Source organism: Lotus japonicus, chromosome 1 (genome assembly GCF_012489685.1).
Source record: "Lotus japonicus ecotype B-129 chromosome 1, LjGifu_v1.2".
In the NCBI taxonomy this organism is placed as follows: Eukaryota; Viridiplantae; Streptophyta; class Magnoliopsida; order Fabales; family Fabaceae; genus Lotus; species Lotus japonicus.
The window spans coordinates 115905611-115932859 of NC_080041.1; the positions used below are offsets into that span (position 1 = coordinate 115905611).

The 27249-nt window shown below is 35.0% G+C and overlaps 2 protein-coding genes across 3 annotated transcripts; one reads left to right on the plus strand and one right to left on the minus strand.

The window, feature by feature from the left end:
• Positions 1-5727: 5727 nt before the first annotated feature.
• Positions 5728-7494, plus strand: LOC130729597 (uncharacterized). Its single transcript, XM_057581403.1, has one exon. The coding sequence runs from the start codon at positions 6025-6027 to the stop codon at positions 7327-7329; it is 1305 nt and encodes a 434-aa protein (XP_057437386.1). The 5' UTR covers positions 5728-6024; the 3' UTR covers positions 7330-7494.
• Positions 7495-16221: 8727 nt separating this feature from the next.
• LOC130729599 (probable 2-isopropylmalate synthase) lies at positions 16222-24446 on the minus strand. 2 transcript variants are annotated; one of them, XM_057581404.1, is made up of 12 exons: positions 23781-24446; positions 21876-22089; positions 20970-21050; positions 19391-19483; positions 18995-19081; positions 18470-18570; positions 18205-18238; positions 18045-18119; positions 17758-17841; positions 17523-17657; positions 16545-16657; positions 16222-16457 (listed from the first exon to the last, which is right to left on the minus strand). In XM_057581404.1, the coding sequence occupies exons 1-12, from the start codon at positions 24299-24301 to the stop codon at positions 16373-16375; spliced, it is 1623 nt and encodes a 540-aa protein (XP_057437387.1). In that variant the 5' UTR covers positions 24302-24446; the 3' UTR covers positions 16222-16372. The 2 variants fall into 2 exon arrangements, with proteins under 2 accessions (XP_057437387.1, XP_057437388.1); XM_057581405.1 differs by lacking the exon at positions 19391-19483 and having other exon boundaries at positions 23781-24401.
• Between the last annotated feature and the right edge of the window lie 2803 nt (positions 24447-27249).

Genomic DNA, 27249 nt, shown 5'->3' on the forward strand with positions numbered 1-27249 from the left:
TTATCACATCTTATACTTAGTGGGAGTATCTAGTGAGAGGGAGGTTTTTATGTGAAAGTGAGAGGAATAATTATCAATGATTAGATGAAAATGAATGGATGAGATTTAAAACCTTCTCCCCCATCACACCGCCAATGCACCCACATCCATTGAAGGCCTGCAACATTGTTGAATCTTTTACTCAATTAGTTATAAGTTATAAATGTACCAAACAAATCAAATTGGGGATAGAATTGAAGTCAATGGCCATGGATGGTTGTGATCAATCTGATTATCAATTTAGCAAATAACTCTTCACTGCACCATCGCATATAGATTTTTGCTTCACAAAGCTTTTTTATTTTTGACAAATAGCAGCAACAAATTTGGGGATATTAACCCGCCCCTGAATACTGCAAGTTTGCAAGCCATGAAAAATGTCAGTTTTGTGAGAGAACCCAGTGGTGAGCGGTGACGGCGTGAAACAAGGTAGAGGAAAATAGGGTTTTGCAAATACATGAAAAATGGAAAGGAAAGTCACGTGAGTATTTTTTAAGAAGGTTTTAATCTGAACCATTAATTTAGATCTAAAAGCTGAAAATCATTCTTCTCACTCTCACGTAAGAAACCCCCCTCTCACTAGATCCATCGTCCTTATACTTAACCATAACGTTAAATAAAACTGATGGGAGTTAGATAGAACTGTTTTGGTCGGCCTAGCAAGTGCACATTTTTTACATGTGTGTTGTGAGCTAACAACCACATCACTAATGGGGTAATGATATATACACACCTCCTTTTGTATACACTTCATTTCCACTTATTTTTATTTCTATCTCTCTCATCCAGTGTTATCAGACTCGGACCGGTGATCGACTCGGTCGAGGCACTGGGTCAATGAGTCAATGGTTCAACCACTGGGTCACTGGTTGAACCGTTTGACTCGGTGTACATTACAAAATATTCAAAATGTATAATATAATAAGATAATATTATTGAATAAATTCATACTCTATAAAATTGAATATTTTATCCAAATAACAATCGAATTTATTAGTATAAAAAATATATTTTTTATAATTTATGAATAAAGTATTATGATTTTTTATTATATATTTGTATTATATATTATTGGTTTCTACGTATATGTTGCTCGTCCAAGATTTCTTTTTTAAACAATCCTAACAGCATGAAGATGGTAACAGGCCCAAGTCTCATTTTGTATACTTTGGCCCAATTAGTATGTGTTGTTGACATAATTTTGACTTGTCCTTTATTTGTTAGTGATATTATATTCAATGAAAACTTGAACTTGAACCGGCCATTATAGCTGTAAAGCATAATCTCCACATATTACTGTCACATTTTGGCAAACGTGCATCTCCCTCTCTCTCTTCACAATCTCAGAAAAATAGATCTAAAAATATGTTTCTCTACAACTCTTTCCTTAATCTGTTGTTCCAGATTCAGATCTCACTTTTTCCTTCTTCTTCATTACATACAGTACAGAGAGAGAATCATCTGATGTGAATGGGGATAAAGAATCAAGCTTTTCATCTTCTTCTTTTCAACTTTCAAAAAAATCCTCTTCTTTTTCTCATTAAATGACTCATCGGTTCATTCAAATCCGGCCGAGTCACCGGTTTTTCGTAAAACCGGCCGGTTCACTCCGGTTCGTAACGGTTCGATTGCATGCCCGATCTGATCAGTGACTCAAACCGGTCATGCTACCGGTTCACGGTCAGACCGGTTCAACCGGCCGGTCCGGTCCGAGTCTGATAACACTGCTCTCATCTTATTATTTATCATATCTTATACTTTCTCTCTCTTACTTTTTCTTTTTATCATATCTCTCTCATCTTCCACCTCTTTCCACCTCATTTAAGAGGTGTGAACATAACTTTACTTTTTCTTTTCATCATATCTCTCTCATCTTCCACCTCTTTCCACCTCATTTAAGAGGTGTGAACATAACTTTACTCTAGGAAGAAAAGAAAAAGTAAGAGAGAGAAAGTATAAGATATGATAGATAATAAGATGAGAGAGATAGAAATAAAAATAAGTGGAAATAAAGTGTATACAAAAGGAGGTGTGTATATATCATTACCCATTCTGGATTCTTTCTATCTCTCTCATCTTCCCCCTCTTTCCACCTCTTAATGAGGTGTGAATATAACTTTACTCCTGCATTTATTGAATGACGTTGATTAATGATTTTAGTTTATGCTATATGGAGTATCTACAATTGTCGGTGGCAGTAAGAAGGATTGCTGCTTCGTGTGTAATTTCCCCAACGAATGGTGGACATGAATCTTAAATTATTTGCTGTCTTACTACATTATTTGTGGGCTCAGGCAAGCATTTATTTATTATTAGATGATGTTGATTAAAAATTTTATTTTATGTTAAATGACGTACTATAAGTGGGGCTCTGATTTTTACTTGGTAGGTGTGACCGCAGCCCATTATTTTCGGTGGGACGTAGGGTTGATTATTGATAAGAGGGATTGCTGCTTCGTTGAAATTTCTCCAAGGAATTGGAAAGAAAAAAGTTATCCACAATTAGAAATAGAGCATATACATCCATCATACTCACTAAAATAGAAAATGTTGTGTGGCACGACGTGGGATCCAATGCACCACGCACGAAACATTTTCTTGTAATTGGTTACCGCCTAACTAGAAACAAAATTTCAAAAACCATGTAAAGAGTTAATGCCTATTGCAACCGGTTACATGCCAACAACTCGTATTTACCCAGTTACATTCGGGCTGTAACTGGTTATACAATTCTGCTGTCGCAGAGGGACTCTCTACATACACTATATATATATACGTCTTAGAGCAACTCCAACGCTGGTTTCTTAGACCAGTTGGAGTTGCTAAGGAACCGTTTCTTATTTTTTGCAGCATTGGAGCTGATCTATGTGGCAGTTTTAGTTTCTTAACTACAGTGCAGAGTTCCTTGTGCAAGGAACTCTGCTTTTTGGTTCCTTAACATTAAAAAGTAATATTTTCTCTCACTTGCTTCAACTGAATCCAGAGGGAAACGAAACAGAATGAAGGAAATCAACACAGTGCTTGCTCTTAAACCAGAATTCCAGAAATTTTATTCAACAATAAAATAAATACAAAATTATAATGAAATGTTTTAGAAGAAAGAAGATGTACAAATTTATTTACAACAGAAGATAAATTTTTTTACATAGAAAAAAAATAAAAAAACACAGAAGCTGAAAGGGAAGAACAGGAGCTCCGATCCGCTCATTTTCTCTGATCTGGTGGCGGTGGCAGAGGGTGGCCCTTGAGGAAGGCTTGCATGTCTCCGATCCAGTGCTTGAGGGGCGATTTGGGTCGAGATTGAAGCTTTGGTGGCGGCTGGGGTGTGTTTTGGTTGCGGTGAGGGGGCGGTTTTGGTGGCGGTGAAGGTTGTTTGGTGGCGGGTCAGTGGCGGTGAGGTGGTTTTGGTTGTGGTTGTGGGTGTTTGGTGGCAGAGAGGTGGGTTTTGTTTGAGGTTGTGGGTGTTAGGTGGCGGTGAGGAGGGTGGTGAGGGTGAGGAGGCCGTGAGGTGGCGGTGGTGAGGGTGAGGAGGCCGTGAGGTGGCGGTGAGGAGGGTTTGGTGAGGAAGAAGAAGAGGACGAAGGAGAAGAGGACGAAGGAGAAGAAGAGGACGAAGGAGAAGAGGACGAAGGAGAAGAAGAGGACGAAGGAGAAGAGGACGCAGGTGATCGGTTGGTGATGTTTGGTGATCGGTTGGTGAGGTTGGAGAAGAAGAGGACGAAGGAGAAGAAGAGGACGAAGGAGAAGCTGCGTGAGAGAAGAGAGGAAGAAGAGAGGAGCGGCTAGGGTTAGAATGGAGAGTGAGGGAGGAAAAGTAGATTATATAGTGGGTGACCGGCTGAGCCGGTCATCCCACCGGCTGGTGCCGGTTTTCTGCCCGTTTGGGCTTTTTTTTTTTTGAATTTTTTTAAATTGACCGGTTTGACCGGTTTTTCTGCCCGTTTTCTGACCGTTTTTTCAATTCTCCGACCGTTTTTTCAATTCTCAGATTCTTTACCTTATATATAGTGCAGTAGACCATTTGAAACACCAACATTTACTCCCACAATTTCTCTCTTGTCCAAAAATTCTCAAATTTCTCACAATGTCTAATCCTTATGAGCAATATTATCCACTGCTCGACAATGAAACACCTCCTACAAGTGAAGGTTTGCAACCTTCGCCTATGTTTCCGCCACAAAACCAACCTCCGCAGATGATTCACCTGCAAAGCCAACCTATGATGGTGTTCCAACAACAAAACCAACATTCGCAGGTGATTCGCCCGCAAAGCCAACCTATGCCGATGTTCCAACAACAAAACCCACATCCGCAAATGTATCAACCACAAAGCCAACATCCGCAGATGTGTCACCCTCAAAACCAACCTCCTCACACCGGTGGTAATGTTCAAAATCCTTCGTATCAAATGTTTCCACAATCGTTCTACCATCAAAACCAACCTCAGGGTCAAATGGGATCATATCCATCACAAATGTCTTATCCAAACAATCCACAATATTGCATGTATCCACCACAATACCAAGCACCTCCTACTGGTAGCAGCAGTAGTTCAAAAGTCTCAAGTACACAATGTGAGGCTATGCCCGATGAGCCTGAATTTTCTACTCAACGGGGTCTAGATGATATTGATCTTGAAGAATCCGGAAAGAAACGCACCAAATGGAGTGGTAAAGATAATATACTTCTTCTTCAATCATGGCTCAACGTTTCTACCGATCGGGTCGTGGGAAATGAGCAAAAGTCAGATTTGTTTTGGAATAAGATTCGAGCCCAATATGAGGAGTACCGCGACGATGCCTCTCCTTCGAGGACATGGTTATCCCTGAAATCTCATTTTAATAAATTGAATGCTGATCTTCAAAAATTTGTCGGTTGCCACACTAAAGCCGTCAATCATTGGAAAAGTGGACACTCAGATAAGGACATCATGGCTACGGCGCATCAATTATATCATGTAGATACAGGTAAAGATTTCAAACATGAGAATGAATGGCGGTTGGTGAAGGATGAACCAAAGTGGAAGGGAACATTTATGACAACCAGTTCAACGAGGCAGAAGAAGTCAGTAGATGGGGTGTATGCAACATCGTCTGACCGGAGTGCATCAATCGAGGGCGACGAATATGAGGCCACACAACCAGCAACCCGCCCGTTGGGAAAAAAGAACCAGAAAAGGAAGGCCAAAGTAGGAGACACAGCTTCAAGTGATCTCGATTATGTTCCTAACTCCGAGATGATAGCCATCGGGAAAGCTAAACTGGGATTCCTTGCGAGTTTTGAGAAGCTCAAGACTGAAGAACTGGAGGTGAAAAAGGAAAAAAACAAACTTCAAAAGGCGCGGTTATTGAAGGAATACAAAGATATCCTTATGGAGGACACATCACAAATGAACGAGGTGCAGTTAGCAACGCATCAGCGCCTAGTTGAATTCGCCATGAAAGAACTAGGAATGTCTTAATTCTTGTTGTTGTCTTTCTTAGCGTGTGCCAATGTTGTGATTTTAGCATTTCTACTTATTGATTCTGCATTAGTGTTGTAATTTTAGCATTTCTACTTATGTGTATTGCATCAGTGTTGTAATTTTAGCATTTCTACTTATGTGTATTGCATCAGTGTTGTAATTTCAGTATTCGAATTTTTCTTAATGTGTACTGCGTTTCTACTTATGTGTTCTATATAGCCGTTGGGGAATATAGCCGTTGGGGAATATAGCCGTTGTGGAATATAGCCGTTGGGGAATATAGCCGTTGTGGAATATAGCCGTTGGAGAATATAGCCGTTGGGGAATATAGTCGTTGGGGAATATAGCCGTTGGGGAATATAGCCGTTGTGGAATATAGCCGTTGGAGAATATAGCCGTTGTTGTTTCTCTTATTTATACATGTCATATTTCATTCATCTCAACATTCAAGAGTTGTTTTGTCCTCTCATATTTTCTTCCTCCTATCCAATTACACTGATAGTTTCTCATTGTGTCATAGAATGGATCCAAACAATATGGCCGACTTGGACATTTACGACGTTGTCATTGACGAACTTATCAATGACACGACTATAGAAGATATGATGCAGGAGGAGATGGAGTTTTATCAACGACGTGCCAACACCGTTAGGCCCAAGCGAACAAGAAAGGTGATAGAGAGAGATCGTGAAGCTGGGAACGAGCGGTTGTGGAATGACTACTTCTCCGAAAATCCTGTGTACACGGAAGAGCTTTTCCGACGAAGGTTTCGAATGCGAAAGCATGTGTTCCTCAGAATTGTAGGGGCCCTTGGGTCTCATGACCCGTACTTTTTAATGTCTGTCGATGCAGTTGGAAGACAAGGCCTGTCACCATTACAAAAGTGCACCGCCGCTATTCGTATGTTGGCGTACGGATCACCTGCTGACAGTGTTGACGAGTACGTTCGAATTGGTGAAAGTACTGCAATTGAGTGCTTAAAGAATTTTGTGGAAGGTGTGTGTGCAGTATTTGGTGAAACATACTTGAGGCGCCCGAACCAGGAAGACATTACCCGCTTACTTCAATGGGGCGAGTCTCGTGGATTTCCAGGTATGTTGGGTTCTATTGATTGTATGCATTGGGAATGGAAGAATTGTCCAGTTGCGTGGAAAGGTCAATTCACCCGAGGTGATCATGGAAAGCCCACAATCATGCTTGAAGCAGTGGCATCACAAGACTTGTGGATTTGGCATGCATTTTTTGGCATTGCAGGTTCTAACAATGACATTAATGTGCTAAATCAATCTCCGGTTTTCAATGAGGTTTTGAGTGGAAATGCTCCCATGGTGAACTTTAGCGTGAATGGAACAATGTATAACATGGGATACTATCTAGCAGACGGTATCTATCCCCCGTGGGCTACATTTGTGAAGACCATCCCAATGCCGCAAGGAGAAAAAAGGCAAAAATTTGCGAAAAGACAAGAAGGAGCAAGAAAGGACGTTGAACGTGCATTCGGCGTTCTCCAATCTCGGTTTGCAATAGTTCGTGGTCCATCACGCTTTTGGCATCCGAATGAGATGAAGTCAATAATGTATGCTTGCATCATATTGCACAACATGATTGTTGAAGATGAGCGCAACACGTACCGAGGTAATTTTGTTTATGATCAGGTCAATAATGACATATTGGATGCTGAAGTAGTAAGTGGTCCTATTCCCGCTTTTAGAAATATCTTGGAAAGAAGAGCACATCAAATTGATAGGTCAATTCATCACCAGCTTCAAGCAGACTTGGTGGAGCATATTTGGCAGCTTCCCGAAAACGAGAATAATGAAAATTAACCTTCAAGTGTTATTATGTATTTCATTTCAAATGTATTGTTGCTTATTTTTCATTGTCATGTATTTTCTTTCGTCTTTATTTCTATCATTCAATAAAATTGTTTTTGCTAGAAATAACACAATGTACTTTTTTATTTTTGTTTCAAGTTAACATGCCGATATTTAAATTTAATTGTTTTAAATATTAAGTAAAATTAAATTTAAATTAAATTCGTATTAATTTTAATTAAATTATTTTTAAGTTGAAGTATTGATTTAGTATTAAATTTTAAATCTAAATTGGGTGAAAATAAATATTATTAATTTATGTTGTATGGTGGGACACGGGTGGGACCCTTCAAATAGTAATTTAAGAAACCATGGGTTGGAGCAAAATCTGCTTCAGTTTCTTAGGAGTTTCTTAAGTCTGATGTGGCAGACAGGGCCCACAGAAATAGTGCTGAATAGTGCTGAATAGTGTGTTAAGAAACCAAATAAGAATTTTGGGGTTGGAGTTGCTCTTAGAGGCCTAACTCGAACTACAACTTTTAGATTACCAAATTTACAAGTTTTTGTGTGAATTCTCAAATCTTTGTTGGACCAAAAAATTGTCAAACTTTTGCGATTCTGAAAACCTTTTGTCTTGGGTGATATTGCGCTTAAGAGTAAAACTGAAAAGGATTAAAATTTAAATTCTTTCTTTTGTAGTTGGGTTAGGATTATTTCAGCTATGACAATTCTTCTTTTTCTTGTCTTTGAATCAAGTTTGTTTAACATAGGGTTTGATGAGTGTTTTGTAACAAGAAAGTGATGTGCTTTCTTGGGGAAATAGATGTTCTTCAGAGTACCACTACAAGAAATAATGCTTTTAGTGATGATCATTTACGTCATTAAAAGTCTAAAAAATCGTCACTAAGAGTATCTTATGACGAAATTTATGTTCGTCACAAGTACTCAAGTCACTAATACACTAGTGACAATGTTTTTAAATGTCACTAATGTTGAGTCTTTTTGTGACGAAATTATTGTCACAATATTTATAAGCAATAATGACAAAAAAGTCGTCACAAATGCCAAAATTAATAGTGACCACTTAATCATCACTAATGATTCTATACATTTATGACAAAAATTATTCGTCACAAAATGATTCTAGTTTTTTTTTCCCTTTTTATTTTCGGTTAAATATGTTTTGATCTCTGAATTATAGTGAATTATTGGTATTAGTCCCTAAATAAAATTTTCACTGATTTGAATCCCTTAACTTGTTGGCACATGAAGATGAGAGAGTCAGAGAGATGCATTTAGATTGAAATTTCATCAACAAAAAACGGGGATCCTGTGTTGAGCGGGAGCAATATGAGAAAATTTCATCAACTGATTTTATTTTTGTCCGCAAGAAAATTGGAATCAGTGACGGTTGTGATTAAAAAAAAACAGAGGAAAAACAAATTATTCAACAAACTACAGAGAAGTGCGTAAGAAGATAAAAATTTGAGATTTGGTGACTTTACATTTTCTTTCAATTGATTACATAAGATGAAGTTTGTGATCATCTATTTTTCTTTCGAAAGGGTCCCGAATACACCACCAAAGCCACCTCTATGCAATGAATCATGATGTGACAAAGTTGTGATTTAAACTATTTTTTTTAAATGTAAACTATTGTTTTTTTTGTTTTTGAACGTTAACTATTGTTTTTTTTTACGGTCACGTTAACTATTGTTAATATTTTTTTGATTCATTGGAAAACAACTATTGTTAATGTTAGTTGAAACTTAAAATTTAATACTAAACTAGTATTAAATTTTAAGTTTTTTGAGTTTTTCCGTGAATAGCTATTAGATTAGAGTTTTAAAATTAATAAAATTCCTTCATTAAAATTTGAATTTTAATATCAATCATGATTTTTTTTACAAAATGAAAGCAAGAACAAGAGCAAAATAAGAAAGAGAGAGAACGGGCTAGTCCCCCGCCTACGGCCTCGTAAAGGAGATCCTAAGAAATCAGCTAGCAACAAACTACCCAAGCCTGCCGGAAGGGCGCCACCGAGGGCAAAGGCACATCTTGCCGAGCACCAAACTTTGCCAAAAAAACTAGTACAAGCATTCCCTTATCGAAGAGTACGTTTAAGCTCCACTACCCATGACCGCTCAAACATGTCCTTGATATCCCAGATGAGCGGGGCATAACAATGACGCTGAGGTGGCACCGAGTTCACCATGGACAGAGCCTCCATAGAGTCTAAGAAACATTCTACCACACAACAACCGTGGTCCCAAGCCGAACTCAAACCATGATGAAGAGCTAAAAGCTCAAGCTAGACAATTTCAGGGGCATCCAATAAACCAAAGAAACCCCTTATCCACATGTCGAAAGGGTCCCGAACAGAGCCGTGTAATGCTTTAGGTTAATTAGGCAATTGCCTAAGGCCCCAAAGTTGCGCCCCAAAAAGGTTTTACCTTATAGTATATTCTATTAAGACTTAAAAGATGTAATAAAACATCATCAACAAATCATTTCATCTTAACTGTGATATGGACAGTAAAATGAGGGATCTCGAAAGTGAAATGCGGGAAATGCAACTTTAACAGTTATTAGTAGTAGTATTTTAAATTATCAAATTTACATTTTTTCAAAAAACTAATTAAAAAAGTATCCGTTATTTTTACATTTTCAAAATTGAAAAATTAATTGTGTTTACTCGTAATTGTTAGTTTTTTTTACTTGTATATTTGTAGTTTCACTCATTGTTTTTTCTCTAAAAAAAATTCATTGTTTCTACCTTGAATTGAATTATCAAATAAGATACGTGATATTAAAGTGTTGCAAAATCTCTCAGTATTTCATTCCTTACGTTTCAAGTTCTATTAAAACTTTAGATTTTGGTTAAATCAACAATATTGTTACAAGATAGATTGAATAATTGAGTATCTTATTTATTGAAGCGAAATGTTAGAAATATTTGATTATAAAACTTTAATAAATGATTTCAAAGCTTCGTAAACCTAGAAAATTAATAATTTATATAATACATTAAATCTCTTCAAGATTCTTATAAAAAAATAACTTTGACATTTTCGCCTAAGGTCCCAAGTTGTCTGTACACGGCCCTGGTCCCGAATACACCACCAAAGCCACCTCTATGCAACGTGCCAAGCAAACTACCATTTTCAACAAAAAAAAATTGTTTCATCTTATGTTATATCACTAGTGGTGATTTTATAATAAAGAATTAATTAATTAGTGACAATTTGTTTGTGACATATATATATATATATATATATATTTTCATCACTCCTTATAAAATCATTAGCAACGATTTTTAATTTGGTCATTATTACGAATGGTATTAGTGGGGATTTATAGTTTGGTCGTTATTACGAGTAATATTAGTGGCAATTTTTAATTTGGCCACTATTGCGAATAGTGTTAGTGATGATTTTTAATTTAGTCACTATTAAGAATAATATTAGTGGCGATTTACAGTTTGGTCACTATTACAAATAGTATTAGTGACGATTTATATTTTGGTCACTATTAAGAGCATTATTAGTGACGATTAATAGCTTAGTCACTATTATGAATAGTATTAGTGATGATTTTTTATTTGGTCACTATTTTCAATGGTAGTAGTGACGAAATAGAAAATTGCCATAATTAATAGATATTCTGTGACAAAATTCACAGTCGTCACATCTGTTTTGTCACTAAAAGACATAATTCTTGTAGTGTACATCAATTACATAGTGGAAAAAACTCAAATCATATCAGAAGCGCGGGACTGGGACTGGGACATAATCCACTACAAAAAAAACGTTATTTAGTGGGATTTTTTTTGCATTTAGTGGGGGTTTTCAACCCCCGCGAGTTACTTAGAGGATGTTTTGAAAAATCCCGAAGTTACACTCCCCACAAATCATTAACGGCGTTTTTCAGCAAACCCTGGTATATGCATACACACTTAGCGGCGGTTTTAAACATCCCTTATCTGCAAGCTTTTTTTAACGGGAGTTTTCAACCTCCCTTAAATGCAAGAGATTATTTACAGCATTAAACCTCCCTTGGTTACTAGAGTTTATTCTAGAGACATATTTAACCTCATTTAATTGTTGAATTTACTTAATAACCATTTAAAGAGGAACTAGTCTTCCTGTCATAAAAAATATCTACATACAATATTATTCACCTCTCTAATACATAGTTATTGAATATTTAAATGCACATGATATGAATCCATGCATATGATAGTATGGAGGGCCTAGATTCAGGATAACCTCTGGAAAAACAAAGAGCAGAAAGTTGTGAAATACATGGAAGAAATCTCTGTATTTTACAACATTTCAATTTTTGGTTTTCATTATGAATTTCTTGCTTATGCTTCTGTTTCACTACTAGAAAAAAGACTTTTCACATCAGGGTTTTCACATCGGTTAATCAATTACCTGATGTAAAAGATGACGCGGTGGCAATATTGAAATTATAGTGAACTTTTATGATAGTTTTCACATCAGTTAGGAATATGTCTGATGTGAAAAGTAATTAGGAAACACTTTTTACAACGGTTGTTAGAATAAGCGATGTGAAAGCTAAATGCGGTGGCATTTTTGAAATTTTAATGAAGTACTTTTCACCTCGGTTATAATATAACCGTTGGAAAAAGTCTCTCTTTTCTTTATTTTTCACATCAGTTATATTATATAACCAATATAACTGATGTGAAAAGTACTTCATCCATTCACGAAGAAACCTTAAGTCCCTCTTTTCTTCGAGAACTTCCTCCACCGTTTCCTGACCTAAGTCACAACCATCACCTCCTCTCTAACGCCGGAGCTTCCTCCACCTTTTCCCGACCTCCTTCCGCCACGTCAATCACCTCGACCTCTCATTCCTCTCCTCTACTCTCACAATCCTCTTCACTTCGTGATTTTGATCTCTCTGGCAATGGTAAGCGCTTTTCATCGTCTCAGATTCCCAATTCCAATTACACCCATCGTTACTCCTCCTTCTTGAAACTTCTTCAGATCAAAGGGTTGTTTTCGCGGAATATTCCAATTCCTTGTTTGGTTTCGAGTTTTCATGAACTTTGATAAAGTGAAATCAACATTCAGCCCCACCACCTCGCCCTCCGACTCCGCCGCGCATTCCTTGTTTGGTTTCGACTGCTGTGCGTTTGGCTTCAGGTACAATGGTGTTTTTGCTTCTTTTTTAATCGACGTATATTTGCTTCTTCTCAATTCGATTATGTTACTGTGATTCAGTTTCCGTTCCTGGGATTCAATTCTTGAGAGATGTGAATCAAAACCCTAATCTTAAACCTCTTCGACTCTTCCGTTGGTGGTGGCACCGTTGGTTTTGTGTTCCTGCTTCGAATCGATTTGTGTTCCAGACTGCTCTTGTTCAGTTTCCGTTCCTGCTTTGAATCGAATTATGCAGGAATTGAATTTTGTAGTCTTTTGAGCATTCATTCTTTCATCTTTCTACTCTGCATGATACTCTAAGCCATAATACAACTTTAAGGTCTCACCATTTTGTAGATGCTGATTCACTTGATTTTGAATTGATTGATTCATAGGCATGTGGTTATACACTTGAATAGTTGGATTGAGTAAATATTTTCAATGTACCCATGAATGAAAGAGAGGTGTGTGATCAGAGCTCAAGGGTAGTTGGTTTCTGGGAAGTCTTTTCCATGATAATTTATTATGTGAATAGACTCTTAGTGGGTTAGTTTCTATACTCAGGCTCTAACTAATTCTATTTCTGTTAAAGAGCTCAACTTGTACAGGGATTTATATACCCTCATTCTACTGATTATACAGGGATTTATATATCCTCATTCAAACAACTTATAGATAGGTCATAAGATACATACATAAGTACTCATTGATGCTCTGTTGTGGTTCAATTGATAAGACTTTGGGATCATAAGTTACATGTTGATCTATTTTACTTAACTTTAAGCTTAAGGGCATCTGAGGTGGGCTTAATCTTCTGTTTAATTTAACATCTTACTGAGAATTAGTAGTTTTTCGTCACATGGTTATGGTGGTAGAAGAGTAACATTCAGATGTAAAGATAAAATTTAGTTTGTTAAAAATTCATTTCATTGTGGAAATAACTGCTTCTCATTGTCTTTTGTGTTTTGTAGTTCAGATTTCCTCAAGCTAAGAAGATTAAGCAAAGTTCACCAATATATTAAAAGCTGCCTTCTGGAGACTAAATATGATGTGATGCTCCTCCTGGTCTCTTCGGAACTGCTGGAAATGCTGTCATTAACTTTGGAGGTGAATAGACCAATTTAACTTTCTCTTAGAAACACTTCAGCTTCAGTTGTTAACTGTGTTGTTGAAAGAAAAGTAAATTTATCATTTAAGGACTATTTTCGTGTGTTTAGCACTGATTTTACTACATGTGATTTTTGGGATTTAAGTGGCTTTGGATAGTGATTATATCTTACCTTTCGGCTTGAGAGAGCAACCTTCATTATAATACCAGTAATAATTTTTGCATTTCACCAGAAAAATTATAAGAACACAACTAAACTATAATAGTAGATTCGCAAAGAAAAGCACTACCAAACCTTATACTCCTCTTAGCCTTTTATGCTCCTGTTTTCCATTCATAGGATCAATAAAGTACTGATTTTGTTTTCTTTATAATCTATATCTTTATATTAGTTTTTTTATTCATCTGCACATATATATATATATATATATATATATTGATTTTCCTTAAGATATGATTTCTCTACATCTTTATATTGGTTTTCTGATTTATATTTTGTTTTCTTTATAATCTATATCTTTATATTAGTGTGTGTACTCTTGTTTGCATATTCTTCTAAACAATCTCATCTTTTCTATAGTCTCCATTAGAATGCTATTCTCCTTTTAGATTTGGATATGTTCTGATTGCTGAGGGTGTAAATTTGTATGTCTAATATGGTTGTGAAACTTCCATGTTTTTGAATTCTTTGAGGTGCGGATGTAGATATATTTAGCTATTGGGGCTACTGTTTCTCTAATTTCCACCATAGCTTAGAGATCAGAGAAGTTATTTGGCTTAGTAGCTGAGCACCAACCTCTTAGGTTTTTTTTCCTGTGTTGTTCTTAAGATCTTGGCAAAGCCAAGAATATGCCGAAATCATTTTGTTCTTTGACGCACTTAGGGGATAGTTATGACCATTCTTCTCCATATTCATGACATTTGGCAGTAGTAGCTTTTGAGTTTTAGTGAAAATGTATTCCTTTATAAGTGAGATACTAGCATATGATATATGAGTACCTAAAGCCATAATAAATCTCAAGTTTCTAGGAAAGAAAGCTTCATCTATATTACTCCATACAAGTGTAAAAATCTAACTGTTTTTGAGATATTATTTGAATTTAGTCATTGACTTGATTGACTTGATATATCTAATATCTTATATAGTGCTACTTAGTGCAGGTTTCTTTGTTAGTGACAAGAAAATTTTACATGTTAGTATTGATTTGTGGCTTTATTGTTCTATTGTTAGTGTCAGTTTCCTAACTGATTGGTACTTATGCCCCCTGTACAAGAAACTGATTGGTACTTGCTATTTTATATAACATGTAAAGCACACAATGTTGCTATGGTTTTTGCCACAAACATGACACAGGTTTGTTTAAGCCTTGCTGACTAGTGTTGGGTCATTTTCTTATCTGATAGCGGTGGGCAGTAGATTATGCAATTAGAGTGTGTTGTGTAATTGCTAGGTTCTATCTTTGTTTCTTTGTTGGGTTATTGTGTCACTGTGTTAGTTTTCCAGATATTAGTTGGCTCTTGTGCTAACCTTTTCTTCTCATTTTCATGAACCTTGCCTCTTCATTCAAGCATCTTCTTAAAGTGATTCTTAGAAGTGATTATGATGCTTTCTACATAAGAATTAATTAGATTTCTGATTCATGAGTGATTTAATTTCACTTATTGTGGGTGGCATGACAGGATTTCTGGTGAGAACAAGCATTATGGGATACCAACCAATCCTCTGTTGTCGTCTTGCATTCCTGGAGGTTCTTCAAGTGGTTCAGCTCTAGCGGTAGCTGCTGGCCTAGTTGACTTTGCTATTGATGAGTTTACTTGGTTACCACTTTCATGTTCCATCATTCATTTCAAAAAATGCTAATCTGTCCATTTATTTATTGCCTTTCCATGTTTTTGTTATTTATCAGACGTCTCAGATTTACACCTTCCTCTTCACGAATTCGGCGAACTCTTCCAGCCACTCTAGCTCCGGCAAACTATTCCAGCCATTGCAAAACTCTTCCATCTTGCTAATCTGTCCATTTATTTATTGCCTTTCCATAGTTGCTGTTTAACTACATTTACTAGAATTGCTGAATTGTTCTAGTTCTTTTAGGCTATTATGTTTTCTTTTTTGCTGGGACCTTGGATGTTTAACTCACTTGAGAGAGTGTGTTCTCAAGATCTTTTTTTATTTTAAGAAATTTTCATTAAAAAAATATGTATATTCAGGTCAAATTCGTGTGAAAAAAAAAAAGAAAAAAACTGGTTGAGCATTCACATCGGTTTTCAGTCTAAACCGATCGGTTTTTTGTCTAACCGATGTGAAAAGTATACATTTCACATCGGTTGGATGACAGAACCGATGTGAAAAGTGTACATTTCACATCAGTTGGCTGACTTAACCGATGTGAAAAGTGTACATTTCACATCAGTTGGTTGACTTAACCGATGTGAAAAGGTTAGGAGATACCACATCAACATTGTTTACATCGGATAAAAACCGATGTTAAAACTCAAAAATACCCGATGTGAAAACTAGTTTTTCTAGTAGTGTTTCTCTAGATTTAGGTTTTTAAATATTATTTTGACTACTATGTTGCAAACCTGATTCACCCCATTGTTATTTTAGTGTTCTCAAGTTCGGCCAATGTACATAAACATATCATTTATTCCATAACAAGTACAATGAGTAATTGATACATAACATAAGATAATTTAGTGCGCCTACAACATTAATACAAATTCGCAACTTTATTATTCAGAAGTTGGGATTTCTTGCAGGAAATTTGAATCATTAGTAGAAACGTAACATGTTGTTTAATGCTGAAAGATAAGCATCAACACTAGAAACAACCACATCTGTTCCACCACCAGTCCCACTACAAAAACAAAATTTCAATGTTGTATAAGCTAGCACAAGTGAAAAATTATAACACTAAAGCAACTAGCTGTTGGATTCAAAATACCTAAATACTGGATGATTCGTATCTCCACGGGAAATTTCAACACTTGTAGTGGCAGTTGCATCAATGCCTTCTGTGATTGCACCTAGTGTGTACTTGACAAGTTTTGCCGGTTCCTACGTTGAGTAATATCATATTCCTCCATTATATATACCAATAGTGACACAAAATAAATCACGTTAAAATATTTAATTTAATCATTTGTTTTTATATATAATAATAATAATGTTAGCTGTTGGTTATTAAAATCAATCCCTATAATTGTGCATAGATTGTTGTCTCACTTCTATTTTTTATGGAAGTCTCACTTCTACTTCAATAGATCTTATTGAACAAAATATTTGTTTCGTCCATTTTTATAAGATCTCTTAGAAACATTTTTGCGTTCATTAATACAAGACTTCTTACTAAATTTTAAAAATATTAATTATTTTCTTCCATATGTACTCCTTGTATTTATTTAGTTATCATAATTTCAAAATTTGACTAACACTTATAATTAATTCTCTTACACACTCTAATTAAGGGTAAATAAGAAAGGTTAGATAAACTTTTTAAAAAACTAATATATTTATTGATCTTATTACATGTTTTCTTAATAAACATAATTATCTTAAGGGAGTTTTATAAATAGGAACATGTGAAGTAATAAAGAGGAGAGCTACCAACACTCTTTCTTTTATTGGTTGAAATTGTTGTGTAGTCTACTAAATTATATGAGTCTCACGTGCAATTTTTTAGAACTAGTATGGATTAAATTTAACTAATGAAAGAAATAATTTTGAAAAGATAGTGTCAAAGTGAGAATTAACCTTTTAAAAATTAAACCAATCACCACAAAATGCTTAGGGGTATCCTTAAAATATTATGTTGCTAGACTTTATTGGGCTAAATGCTACACATGCTAAGTGGGGTCCACTATAGATTTCAAAATTAAAAAAGAAAAAGTGAGTATAACCAATCACTTAACGAATTTCAAACCTTGACAATGTGATTAATAGCCTTATAAGCTGAATCCACTGGTCCTGTACCAATGGAACAAGCAACATGCATGCTTCCATCAATTGAAAAAAGTTTGACAGTGGCAGTTGAAAAACCCACAGTTCCACAAGTCACCTACATTGATAGATTCGATTACATAAAAAAAATTGTTTCAAATAAACAAAAGCCATTTTGATGACATATCTAGTTTGAAATTAAGCATTGTTGAAACTACCTGCAGATCACCTAGCTTCCAGATAGGTTGTTCATTAAATGCTTCATTAGACACTAGGGCTCTAAGGTCTGTATCAGTAATTCTCTAAGGAAATGAAACATTGAAGTCAGATAATTGGAAGAATATTAAAGTTTTCAAAAATGATCAAGGTGGAGGGTGCATAGATAGCTCAATTAGAAGAATATGTCAGAATACAAATATAATTATGCTTTGAATTTAATGGAAAAATGATCAAGGTGGAGGATGCATAGATATAATTAATACAAAACACTATTTATATACTAAACCTTCTTTTTTTCAGCCACTGCTTTGAATTGCCAAAATACACCCTCAACTTCGGTATCCTTAAGTTTGTACCCGAGCTGAAACAAAAAAGATTAACTCATGAAATATTGGAACTAATATTCAAAATGCTTTTGACTTTATATAAATGAAATTCTTCAATACCTCTTCAAGTCGATTTCTCAATGCTTGGCGTCCACTGCATCAATTGGTGTGTAATTTTTAACGAAGGGGATAAAACATATGAGTTACAAATTGATTGCACAAGGTCCAAGATACAAGAATAATGAAATAAATAATGTTTTACTTGTATCATTCCATCTATACAAGAATAAACTAAATGGGAAAAGAAAAAGCCAAGTCAGAATTAAATGATGTTTTACTTTTATCATTCCATCTATACAATTTGATGAAAAATTAAATGATTTACCTAAGCTTCCCCAATACAATAGTATCTCCAACGGATCTTACAAGACCAATATCCTCAGGAGATATTATTTCATATGTACCTCTGTGTTTTAGCATTCCATCCTATGAAGAGGATAAAAATTATAGCAATAAAAAGAGTAAATAATCGAAGAATACTTTTATGAAAGTTTAGGCTATAATTCATTTGATGAAAATGCAACATGTAAATTTGCTACTATTAATTTATTCATTCTTTTTGGCCTTGTAAAAAAATATGTAAAAGGAACGAAAACAACTGATATTATCCCCTATATTGAACCACTTGTAGAATTCAGTTTCAATTCTCCATATTAATAAAAAGAACCACAAATCATACAATTTTGAATTTCAGCGTGTAGATCAAAGCATTTTCCAAGACATTTGATTTTATTGGTTAGTTTCATGGAGGAGAAAAACAAAGAACTGTAAGTGAAAATTCATAATGTAGAAGTTATATAAACTTTAGGCTTTAGAAAGACAATTGATAAATATAATAAACACCACCAACCTGATGAATGCCACTTTCATGAAGAAAAGCATTAGCACCCACAAGAGCCTTGTGAGGCTGTAAATGTAGGCCAGAGTATTTTTCAACCTATTGATAAAGATGATGAAAATTTTAATTAAATAAAGGTAACTAAAAGAGGGTTCAAAAAAAAATTTGGGTAAGCCAATTAATAATATATATATATATATATATATATATATATAGGAGCACCAGAGGTGCTAGAAGAAGTACATAGTCAACTCAAGGAACACAAAGATACAGGAACCAGTAAGGAGAAAGACAGAGTAATAGAGCAAAAACAGAGGTGCTCAAAAATAGTAATAGAACAAGAAAGCACTAAGATAGGAGGCAAATAGGGTTCAAAGAAAAAATAATAATAATGTCTCAAAATAGAACCATCTTGCTTGTCTTTAATATGTGCCTTGTATTAATTCCAGTATGTAGACCGCCTAAGATATCAATACCCCTGCATGTCAGGGCCATCACAACCTTGAATGAAAAAAAGGAAATATATGAGTGATACAATATTAGTGAGATAAAGTCTAAGACTTTGTATTATTGAAGAAATTTTTCATATTTATGGAGAGAGAGCTATCTAATTTTTAGGTAGCTAGGGAGGGAATGTTAATGGACAGATTGCCAACCAAATCAAACCTGCTGCAGCGAAGAGCCCTACCTGCAGATGCTGATTTGAATTGTATTTTCTGTATGCAGGAAACTGAAACAGCAAACCACCTATTTGTGAGATGTCCTTTTACTCTCAGTTTGTGGACTAGATGTTATAGATGGTTTGGAGGTCTATTAGCGACTCCGGGAAATTGCAGAGATCTCCTACTGCAATTTATCTGGCCAGGATTATCATCGAAACAAAATGCAGCTTTCAGAATGATTTGGTTTGCGATGAATTGGTCATTGTGGATGCATAGGAACGGGATAATTTTTAATGGGGGAGAGCTGCTGCAACAAGATGAACTCTTTGACAGGGCACAAATCCGTGTATGGCATTGGCTTTCTGGGAGGGCTACAGGATTCCATTGTTCTCTATATGAATGGATCTCACAACCCATTCTATGTCTCCAAGCGGTGCATTAGAAGGATATTACTAATTGTTTTTCTGGACATTGCCTTACTTTTCCTTATCTATTTGTAGGATGCAAATCTCCTTTACTCGGTGATTTGCTGGCATAGTCATGGGCATCCCTTGTATTGTTTTTGCTATGATCCTGTTCGGTTTCTTTCTTCCTCTGTTTTTTCTCCTTTTTGCTTAGTTTTTCCCTTGTAATGGGTGGCACCCCTTGTGCCTTTATAATTAATATTACTATGGCTTATCAAAAAAAAGGGAGGGAATGTTAATCTTATGTCCCATCTAATTGCAGAAGACACCATGGTTGTATTTTCAAGCGATGAATCCTCTAATATGTTATTCAGGTGATTAGAAGGTGTTGAAATGGCTGCTAGTTACGAAATTGATTCCTTTGAAATTAAAGTGATGTGGCAGCAATAAATAGGATCAATATCGAAGAGAAAATAATGCAATACCAATAATATTGTGGATAATGCCAAATTAGTTACATGTAAGACTTTAATTTGGAGTTTATTTTTTAGAATATTTTCACAGCTCACAACCATCATCATCAGATTGATTTTCTGAAGTTTAGAGATTATATTAAATAGAAAAACTTCTCTCAAAAAATCATTCTTCATATATACGCATCATTCAACGACTAAACCTAAAGTTCAATTTGAAGTTGCAAAAACAAAAAATTGTTACAAAAAGGAAGAAGTTGCAATACCAACTTTTATTTTCGGTTACATAAGGATAACGAAGAAGAGTTGCAATACCAATCTAGTGATGAATTCTACTTATTTCACATAAGCTATTTAGACAAAGTGTACATTCAAATGAAATTTGCATAAGTATACTTCATCATTAATGCTTATTAAACTGTCTAGATAAAAGAAGATTGCTACGGACCTCTTCAAATGAAGCATTACCAGCCCTTTCACCGATACCATTAATTGTTACTTCCAATTGCCTTGCCCCATAACGAGCACCCTAACAAGTAACAACAACAAAAAAATTAGGTAAAGTTTGCAATATATTTTTAGATCGACTAAACTTTGTGAAAAAAAGGAAATGAAATTAGGGATGGGTCGGGCTCGGGCTCGGGCTCGGGTTTTGAATCCCAAACTCAAACCTAAACTCTCATATTAAATCCAAACCTGTCGGGTTTCGGGTTTACCCAAACCCGTTGTAGCCTCAAATTCACGTCCTAGCCTAACTTGATGTATACATTTTTTTTACAAAACAAAATGCAACTTGTATTATTTGGTTGTGAAAAAATCTTTTATATCTTTTTTGCCAAAAAATATGATACATTAATGTTCAAATATGATCAAATTGTTAATAAATTAAGTTGTTAACATGATATGTAAGAGTAGTTTTGCAGTTTCATATATATTGTTCGGGTTCGGGTGCGGGTTTCACCAATACCAAACTCAAACCCAATCATATCGGGTTTTACCGTAAAATCGGGTTCGGTTCGGGTTCCGTTGCCATCCCTAAATGAAATGTATAATTATAAATTTTTTAGCTTTTTCAAAAATATATTATTGATTTTATAAAAATAATAAAATATATATTTCAAAATATTCATTTTTGTACAATTTCAAACATTTAACGGATATGCACGGCATAAAACTGTTTAAAATGACAAAAAATCATAGCATATTACGAGGAATGACATACTTTTTAATTTTTTTTAATTAAAACAAAAATAAATGTTCTAATTTGGTGAAATTCTTTGACAATACACACATTTAATCCAATACTTATTTGTCATAACTTGTTGTGCTTTAACTGATAAAATTGTGATTATACCTCAATGGTGTTAGCAGTAGCAAGTCCAAGATCATTGTGGCAATGTGTTGCCATGATAGCATTTTCTATCCCTGGAGTATTTGCTTTTATATCTGCAATCAGTTTTCCATACTCAAATGGCATTGCTATGCCCACAGTGTCAGGGATAGTCAAAGTTGTTGCCCCAGCCTTGATAACTTCTCCAAAAATTTGATAAAGAAACTCCTTGTCCGATCTAGTTCCATGAAGATTGAAGAATGCATACATAAAAAGTCAAAGTTCCTGGCAGAAAAATATTACCCAAACTATATTTACTAGTATAGAGTATACTTTAAGATACATTTTGTTTGAAACGACTTTAAGATACATTTTAAATGACTTATATTTTGTTAAATCAAATACTTAATTATGGTGTTCCTAATATCGATTAGTTTAGTATATGTGAAATAAAAATTGTCATTTTAATCTCTAAATGATAAATCACTTTAGCCCATAACAAAATAGAAAAAGTGACCAAACTAATTAATTACTAATTAAAATTAAAAGAAATGATTGGTTCAGTCTCCAAAATGATTAAATTGGATTATTTTTATTTTTATTTTAATATAAAAAAATAAAAAATAATAATTTTAGATATCTAAAAGGTAATAAATCATAATCTGCTAATTAAAAAAGTCTATTTAGAAAGAAAAAAAAATTAAAGCTTTCTTGAGCAAAAACTTAGGGCATGTTTGATTGCAGTTCTAATTTTCAGTTTTTAAAACGGTTTTTAGAAACAATTCTTAAAAAACAATTTTCAAAATAAGAAAATAGTTTGAATGACATGTTTTCAAACATTTAGAAAACTGATATCTGAAAACTAAAAACTGAAACTGAAAACATCTTTTAGCTGTTTTAGGGTCTGTTTGATTGCAGTTCTAGTTTTCAGTTTTTAGAAACAATTTTTAAAAACAGTTTTCAGAAGAAGAAAACAGTTTGAATGACATGTTTTCCAACATTTAGAAAACTGATATCTGAAAAATAAAAACTGAAACTGGAAACATATTTTACCTGTTTTGGTTTTTTAGTTTTAAAAACTGAAAAAGAGAAATGTTTCCAAAAACTGTTTTTGAAAACAGGTCGAAACAAACAGGCTTTCAGTTTTTAAAAACTAAAAACTGTTTTGAAAACTGCAAACAAACAGGCCCTTAGTTTTTTAGTTTTAAAAACTGAAAATGAGAACTGTTTTCGAAAACTGTTTTTAAAAACATGTCTTGCCAAACAGGTTTTCTTTTTTTAAAAACTGAAAATTGTTTTGAAAACAACAAACAAACATGCCCTTAATAAACAGTTGAATCACTTGTAAGACATGTGGTCAAGCTAAATTAATAAATAAACAATATGAAGATTTTTTTAAAATCCTATTCAATTAAAATGTTAAGTTCAAACCATTCAAATAATTAAGTATTGCAAACCTAACATACGGTTTTATTTTATTTTCTCTTTGTTCATTTTCCATGCACATTTGAGGGCATGACTAATTTGTTTTAAAAATTGTGAAAATCTCTCTAAACATACCATCCTATTTAAGTAAATATATTTTTTCATTGTTATTATTTTTTAAGGTATATTTTTATTTTAGTGTCTCGACATTATGTATATAAAAAAATATATATACATATTCACATATTCATAGATTTAAAAATGTTGTCTATATAAAGTTTAAGCATATAAGTCAATTTGAAAATAAACTTATGTGTATTGTTTATGCTTTAAATTCAAACGGGAAATTCAAAAAGACTATTGTGTGAGAAAATGTGTTAAGAATAATGATATAAAATCATTCATGTAATGCGACCGAAATGAAGAGAGAGAAAAAAATGAGTATCAAAGTGTGGGCACTATTTGGTTGTACAGATAAAAAAAAAAAAAAAAGAGGAAACCAACCTTGCAGCATCTTCAGCACCAAATTGGATGTCAGTGCAACCTAAACTCCTGGCAAACTTCACCATATTCCGAGCAGTTTCAAGCACCTGATCTTTACTCTTCCTGAGCTTGTACTCCATGTGAATGGGACTGGTAGCTATGAAAGTTCTCAGCCTCGGCCTCTTCGCATGCTTGAGAGCCTCCCATGCGGTGGCGATGTCCTTTTCATTGCACCGTGACACACCAGTTATCACAGGCACATATCCGTTGCCATCGACGCAGTTCCCAACCTCCTCCGCGATCATTTTAACCGCCATGAAGTCCTGCTTAGACGCGCAAGGGAACCCGGCCTCAATGATGTCCACGCCCAGCTTCGCGAGCTGCCGCGCGGTTTCCAGCTTCTGGACACACGTCATTGCGGCTCCCGGGGACTGCTCACCGTCGCGGAGGGTGGTGTCCAAGATTCTGACATAGGTTGGGTTCGGAATGTGGTTGGGAATGTATTCAGGGCGATTACGTATAATGGAATTTTTGCTTGCCATATCTGGTATGAAGATTGGAAAAAGATCTAACAGCAATACTATATGAATGAAATGAATGCAACAATGAATGAAAGCAACAATTGGGGAGGTTTTGATCTTATATAAAAGGTCGTTCCGGAAAATATATACGACCTTTTTTAGTATAGTTAATTTGGGGTTTAACATTGTTTTAGAATAATTTAAAGCCCAACACCTAGGTGATAGTTAGTCTCTTTGAGCATCTAATCTAGGTTTGGATCCCTCGGCATGTTAGAAATAATAATATATAATTATTAAAGTAACTATTATTCAACCGTTTAATTAAGTTTTTAAGATAATTGACTGTTTGATATGATGTCTCTATGATTATGAACAAGCGGTCTAGAGTTTGGCCGTTGCGGCTTTCAATGTTTTTGGGATAATTGGTTGTTTGACGACAATGTGTATAGAGAGTGATTTGTTGCTAGAGGCCTACCCACTTCATATAATTTCCAAGTTAAATCGATGGTGCCCATAAAAAGTGAGTTGTTGCGACTTGCGAGTCCGAGTCTCGATAAGATTAGTCTTATCGTTGTTGGCCATGGACATACTTAGAAAAAAAATTAAGAGTACTTTTTTCATTATTATTATTTTAATACATGTTGAGGTTTTAATTAATTACCTCTTTAGGATAATTAAGGACAGTAGGTTAATTTATTCGTGTGGGTTAAAATATATTGGAGACAAACACATCCTCACACATCTCAAGAGACGGAAACACATTACTTGGAATCTTGGATATAGTTTGCATTTGCAATATTTTGGAATAGTTTTTATTAGCAGAAAGCCTGACGAATTATGGTGCCTTTAAGTCGATACGAAAATTAAATCAATTATATATAATGTTACAAGATGAGTCTAAGTTATTGAATTTTGTTTGAAAAAGGCAACAAAAATCAATATTAAATCATCGAATAGATATTTAGGATTCATCAAAATGAAATTTTATTTAATAAGTGAAATACCACTACGGCTCATGCTGGTTTAATGTGACAATTTCTCGGTATATTGCAGTTAACTTCTCATACATGTCAAGTTCATGCTTAGTTTATAAGAAAATTAATGGTTAAATTAGTCCCTGAGTTTATAAGTGATTTTGATTTTAGTCCTTATGAGAAAAAATAACATTTAGTGGTTGTCATTTTTATAATTACTGGTGGTTTTTTACCGTCACTAAACATTATTTTTTCTCAGAGGGGTTAAAATCAAACCCGCTAACAAATTCAGAAACTAATTTGACCATTAATAAATAAAAAATCATGCTAAGAATGAAAGACACTATTTTGTCAAAAACCAGGTCTTTCAAGTCTTCTAGGGCACGTTTCCTATAGCCGTTGTAATCACCATTACCAAACTTCGTGTGCTCGACTTTGTTCGTCGCCATTCATCTGGCTGTCGTTTGCTCGCCGTCGGGTTGCCTCTGTTCACCCATGTTTCGATGTTTGTCTGTGGCGTTTGGTTCGTGGTTGACACAATTTGGTGTACACGACTTGGCAACGTTTGGACACTAGTTTTGGTTCGACTTGGAAGCATTTGGATAGTTTTTTTATTGTCGTTCATCTTGGTCAACGTTTGCTCGTCGCTGGTTCGCTTACGTTCGCCCTTGTTTCGCTGTTTGTTGTTGACATTTGGTTCCGTGATTGTCGTCGTTGTTTGTACATGACTTGACATCGTTTGGATGTTTGTCTTGGTCGTTGTTCGTCCCTGTTTCCTTGTGCTACTTGGTGTTTCTGGTGTGGTGAGCGGTCTTTGATTTTTGCTTGTTGTTGTTTTTGGTTGGGTTGTGTAGTCTCTTTTCAGTTTTCTTTTGGCTTCCTTGCACAGTTCTGGCTTTTGTTATGCCGTGATGGCTTCGTCGGGTTGTGGGGGTTCAATGGGCAACGTTGATGGATTTGCAAAGTTGGTTGTTCGGCGTGAGGACATGTTGCTTCATGATGAGGATGGGTTTCAGGTTGTTGCGGGTATGGATATGGAGGAGTATGACCGTGGCGGAGCCAAGCGATATCATCAAGGTGTTGATCGACGTCGCTCATCCACATTGTTCCTCGATGGTATTTTGGCGGCGATGACATATAATCAGAGAAGCATGAAAGAACAAGGAACAGAAGTGGTTGAGATCAAGATTTCCAACGGAATTGAATATGAAATCACGATTACAGGATATAACAAATATAGAATCACTCTTCTAACATTTTCTTTGGTCTTCATTTGTTCATTTCACACATTGTTAGATTTGGAAAGTGATGTTGTGATTATTTCTTGATTGTGTAGGTATGGGTTCCGAGCATAACGTTGGATGATGAGAAGGAAGGAGGAGGTTGAGCGGTTTTGACTTCCCTCCCACTCTATTCTATGCAGGCTTTATGTCTCTTTGAATCAGTTTTGATTATGTGGATAAAATTTTCCCAAACCAAGGGAGGGTGATACAAGAGTTGGAATTTGGTGGTATGGGATGCAAGAGGGCTGGCCCAAGCCAAGGCCAAAGACACCAAAGTAAGGGCTTTAACTAGGCTCAAAAAAAAAATTTACTACGTAAAAAATGGCCAAATTTATTTTTACCAAGTCAAAAAAGCCCCAAAAAATCAAGCATTAATACTAAATTTTTTTTTACCAAGTTAAAAATTTCTCATTTTGAAGTTTATTTTAGACATCATTTAGTGTTAGATCGGCCCTGAGATGCAATCACTATTCCTAAGTCCAAGGGAGAATTAGGAATATTAATAATACTCGTTTTGAGTAAATATCAAATAGATAAAGTAAGAGGAAAACACACAAGTGATTTTATCCTAGTTCACCCTTAATCATTGGGCTACGCCTAATCTTTGGCACTCACCAAGATTATCCACTAAACAAACAAGTAATGGTCTCCACTTACAAACACTATCAAGGGCTTCTCATCCACCAAGTATTCTCAAAGACTTCTACTTTCA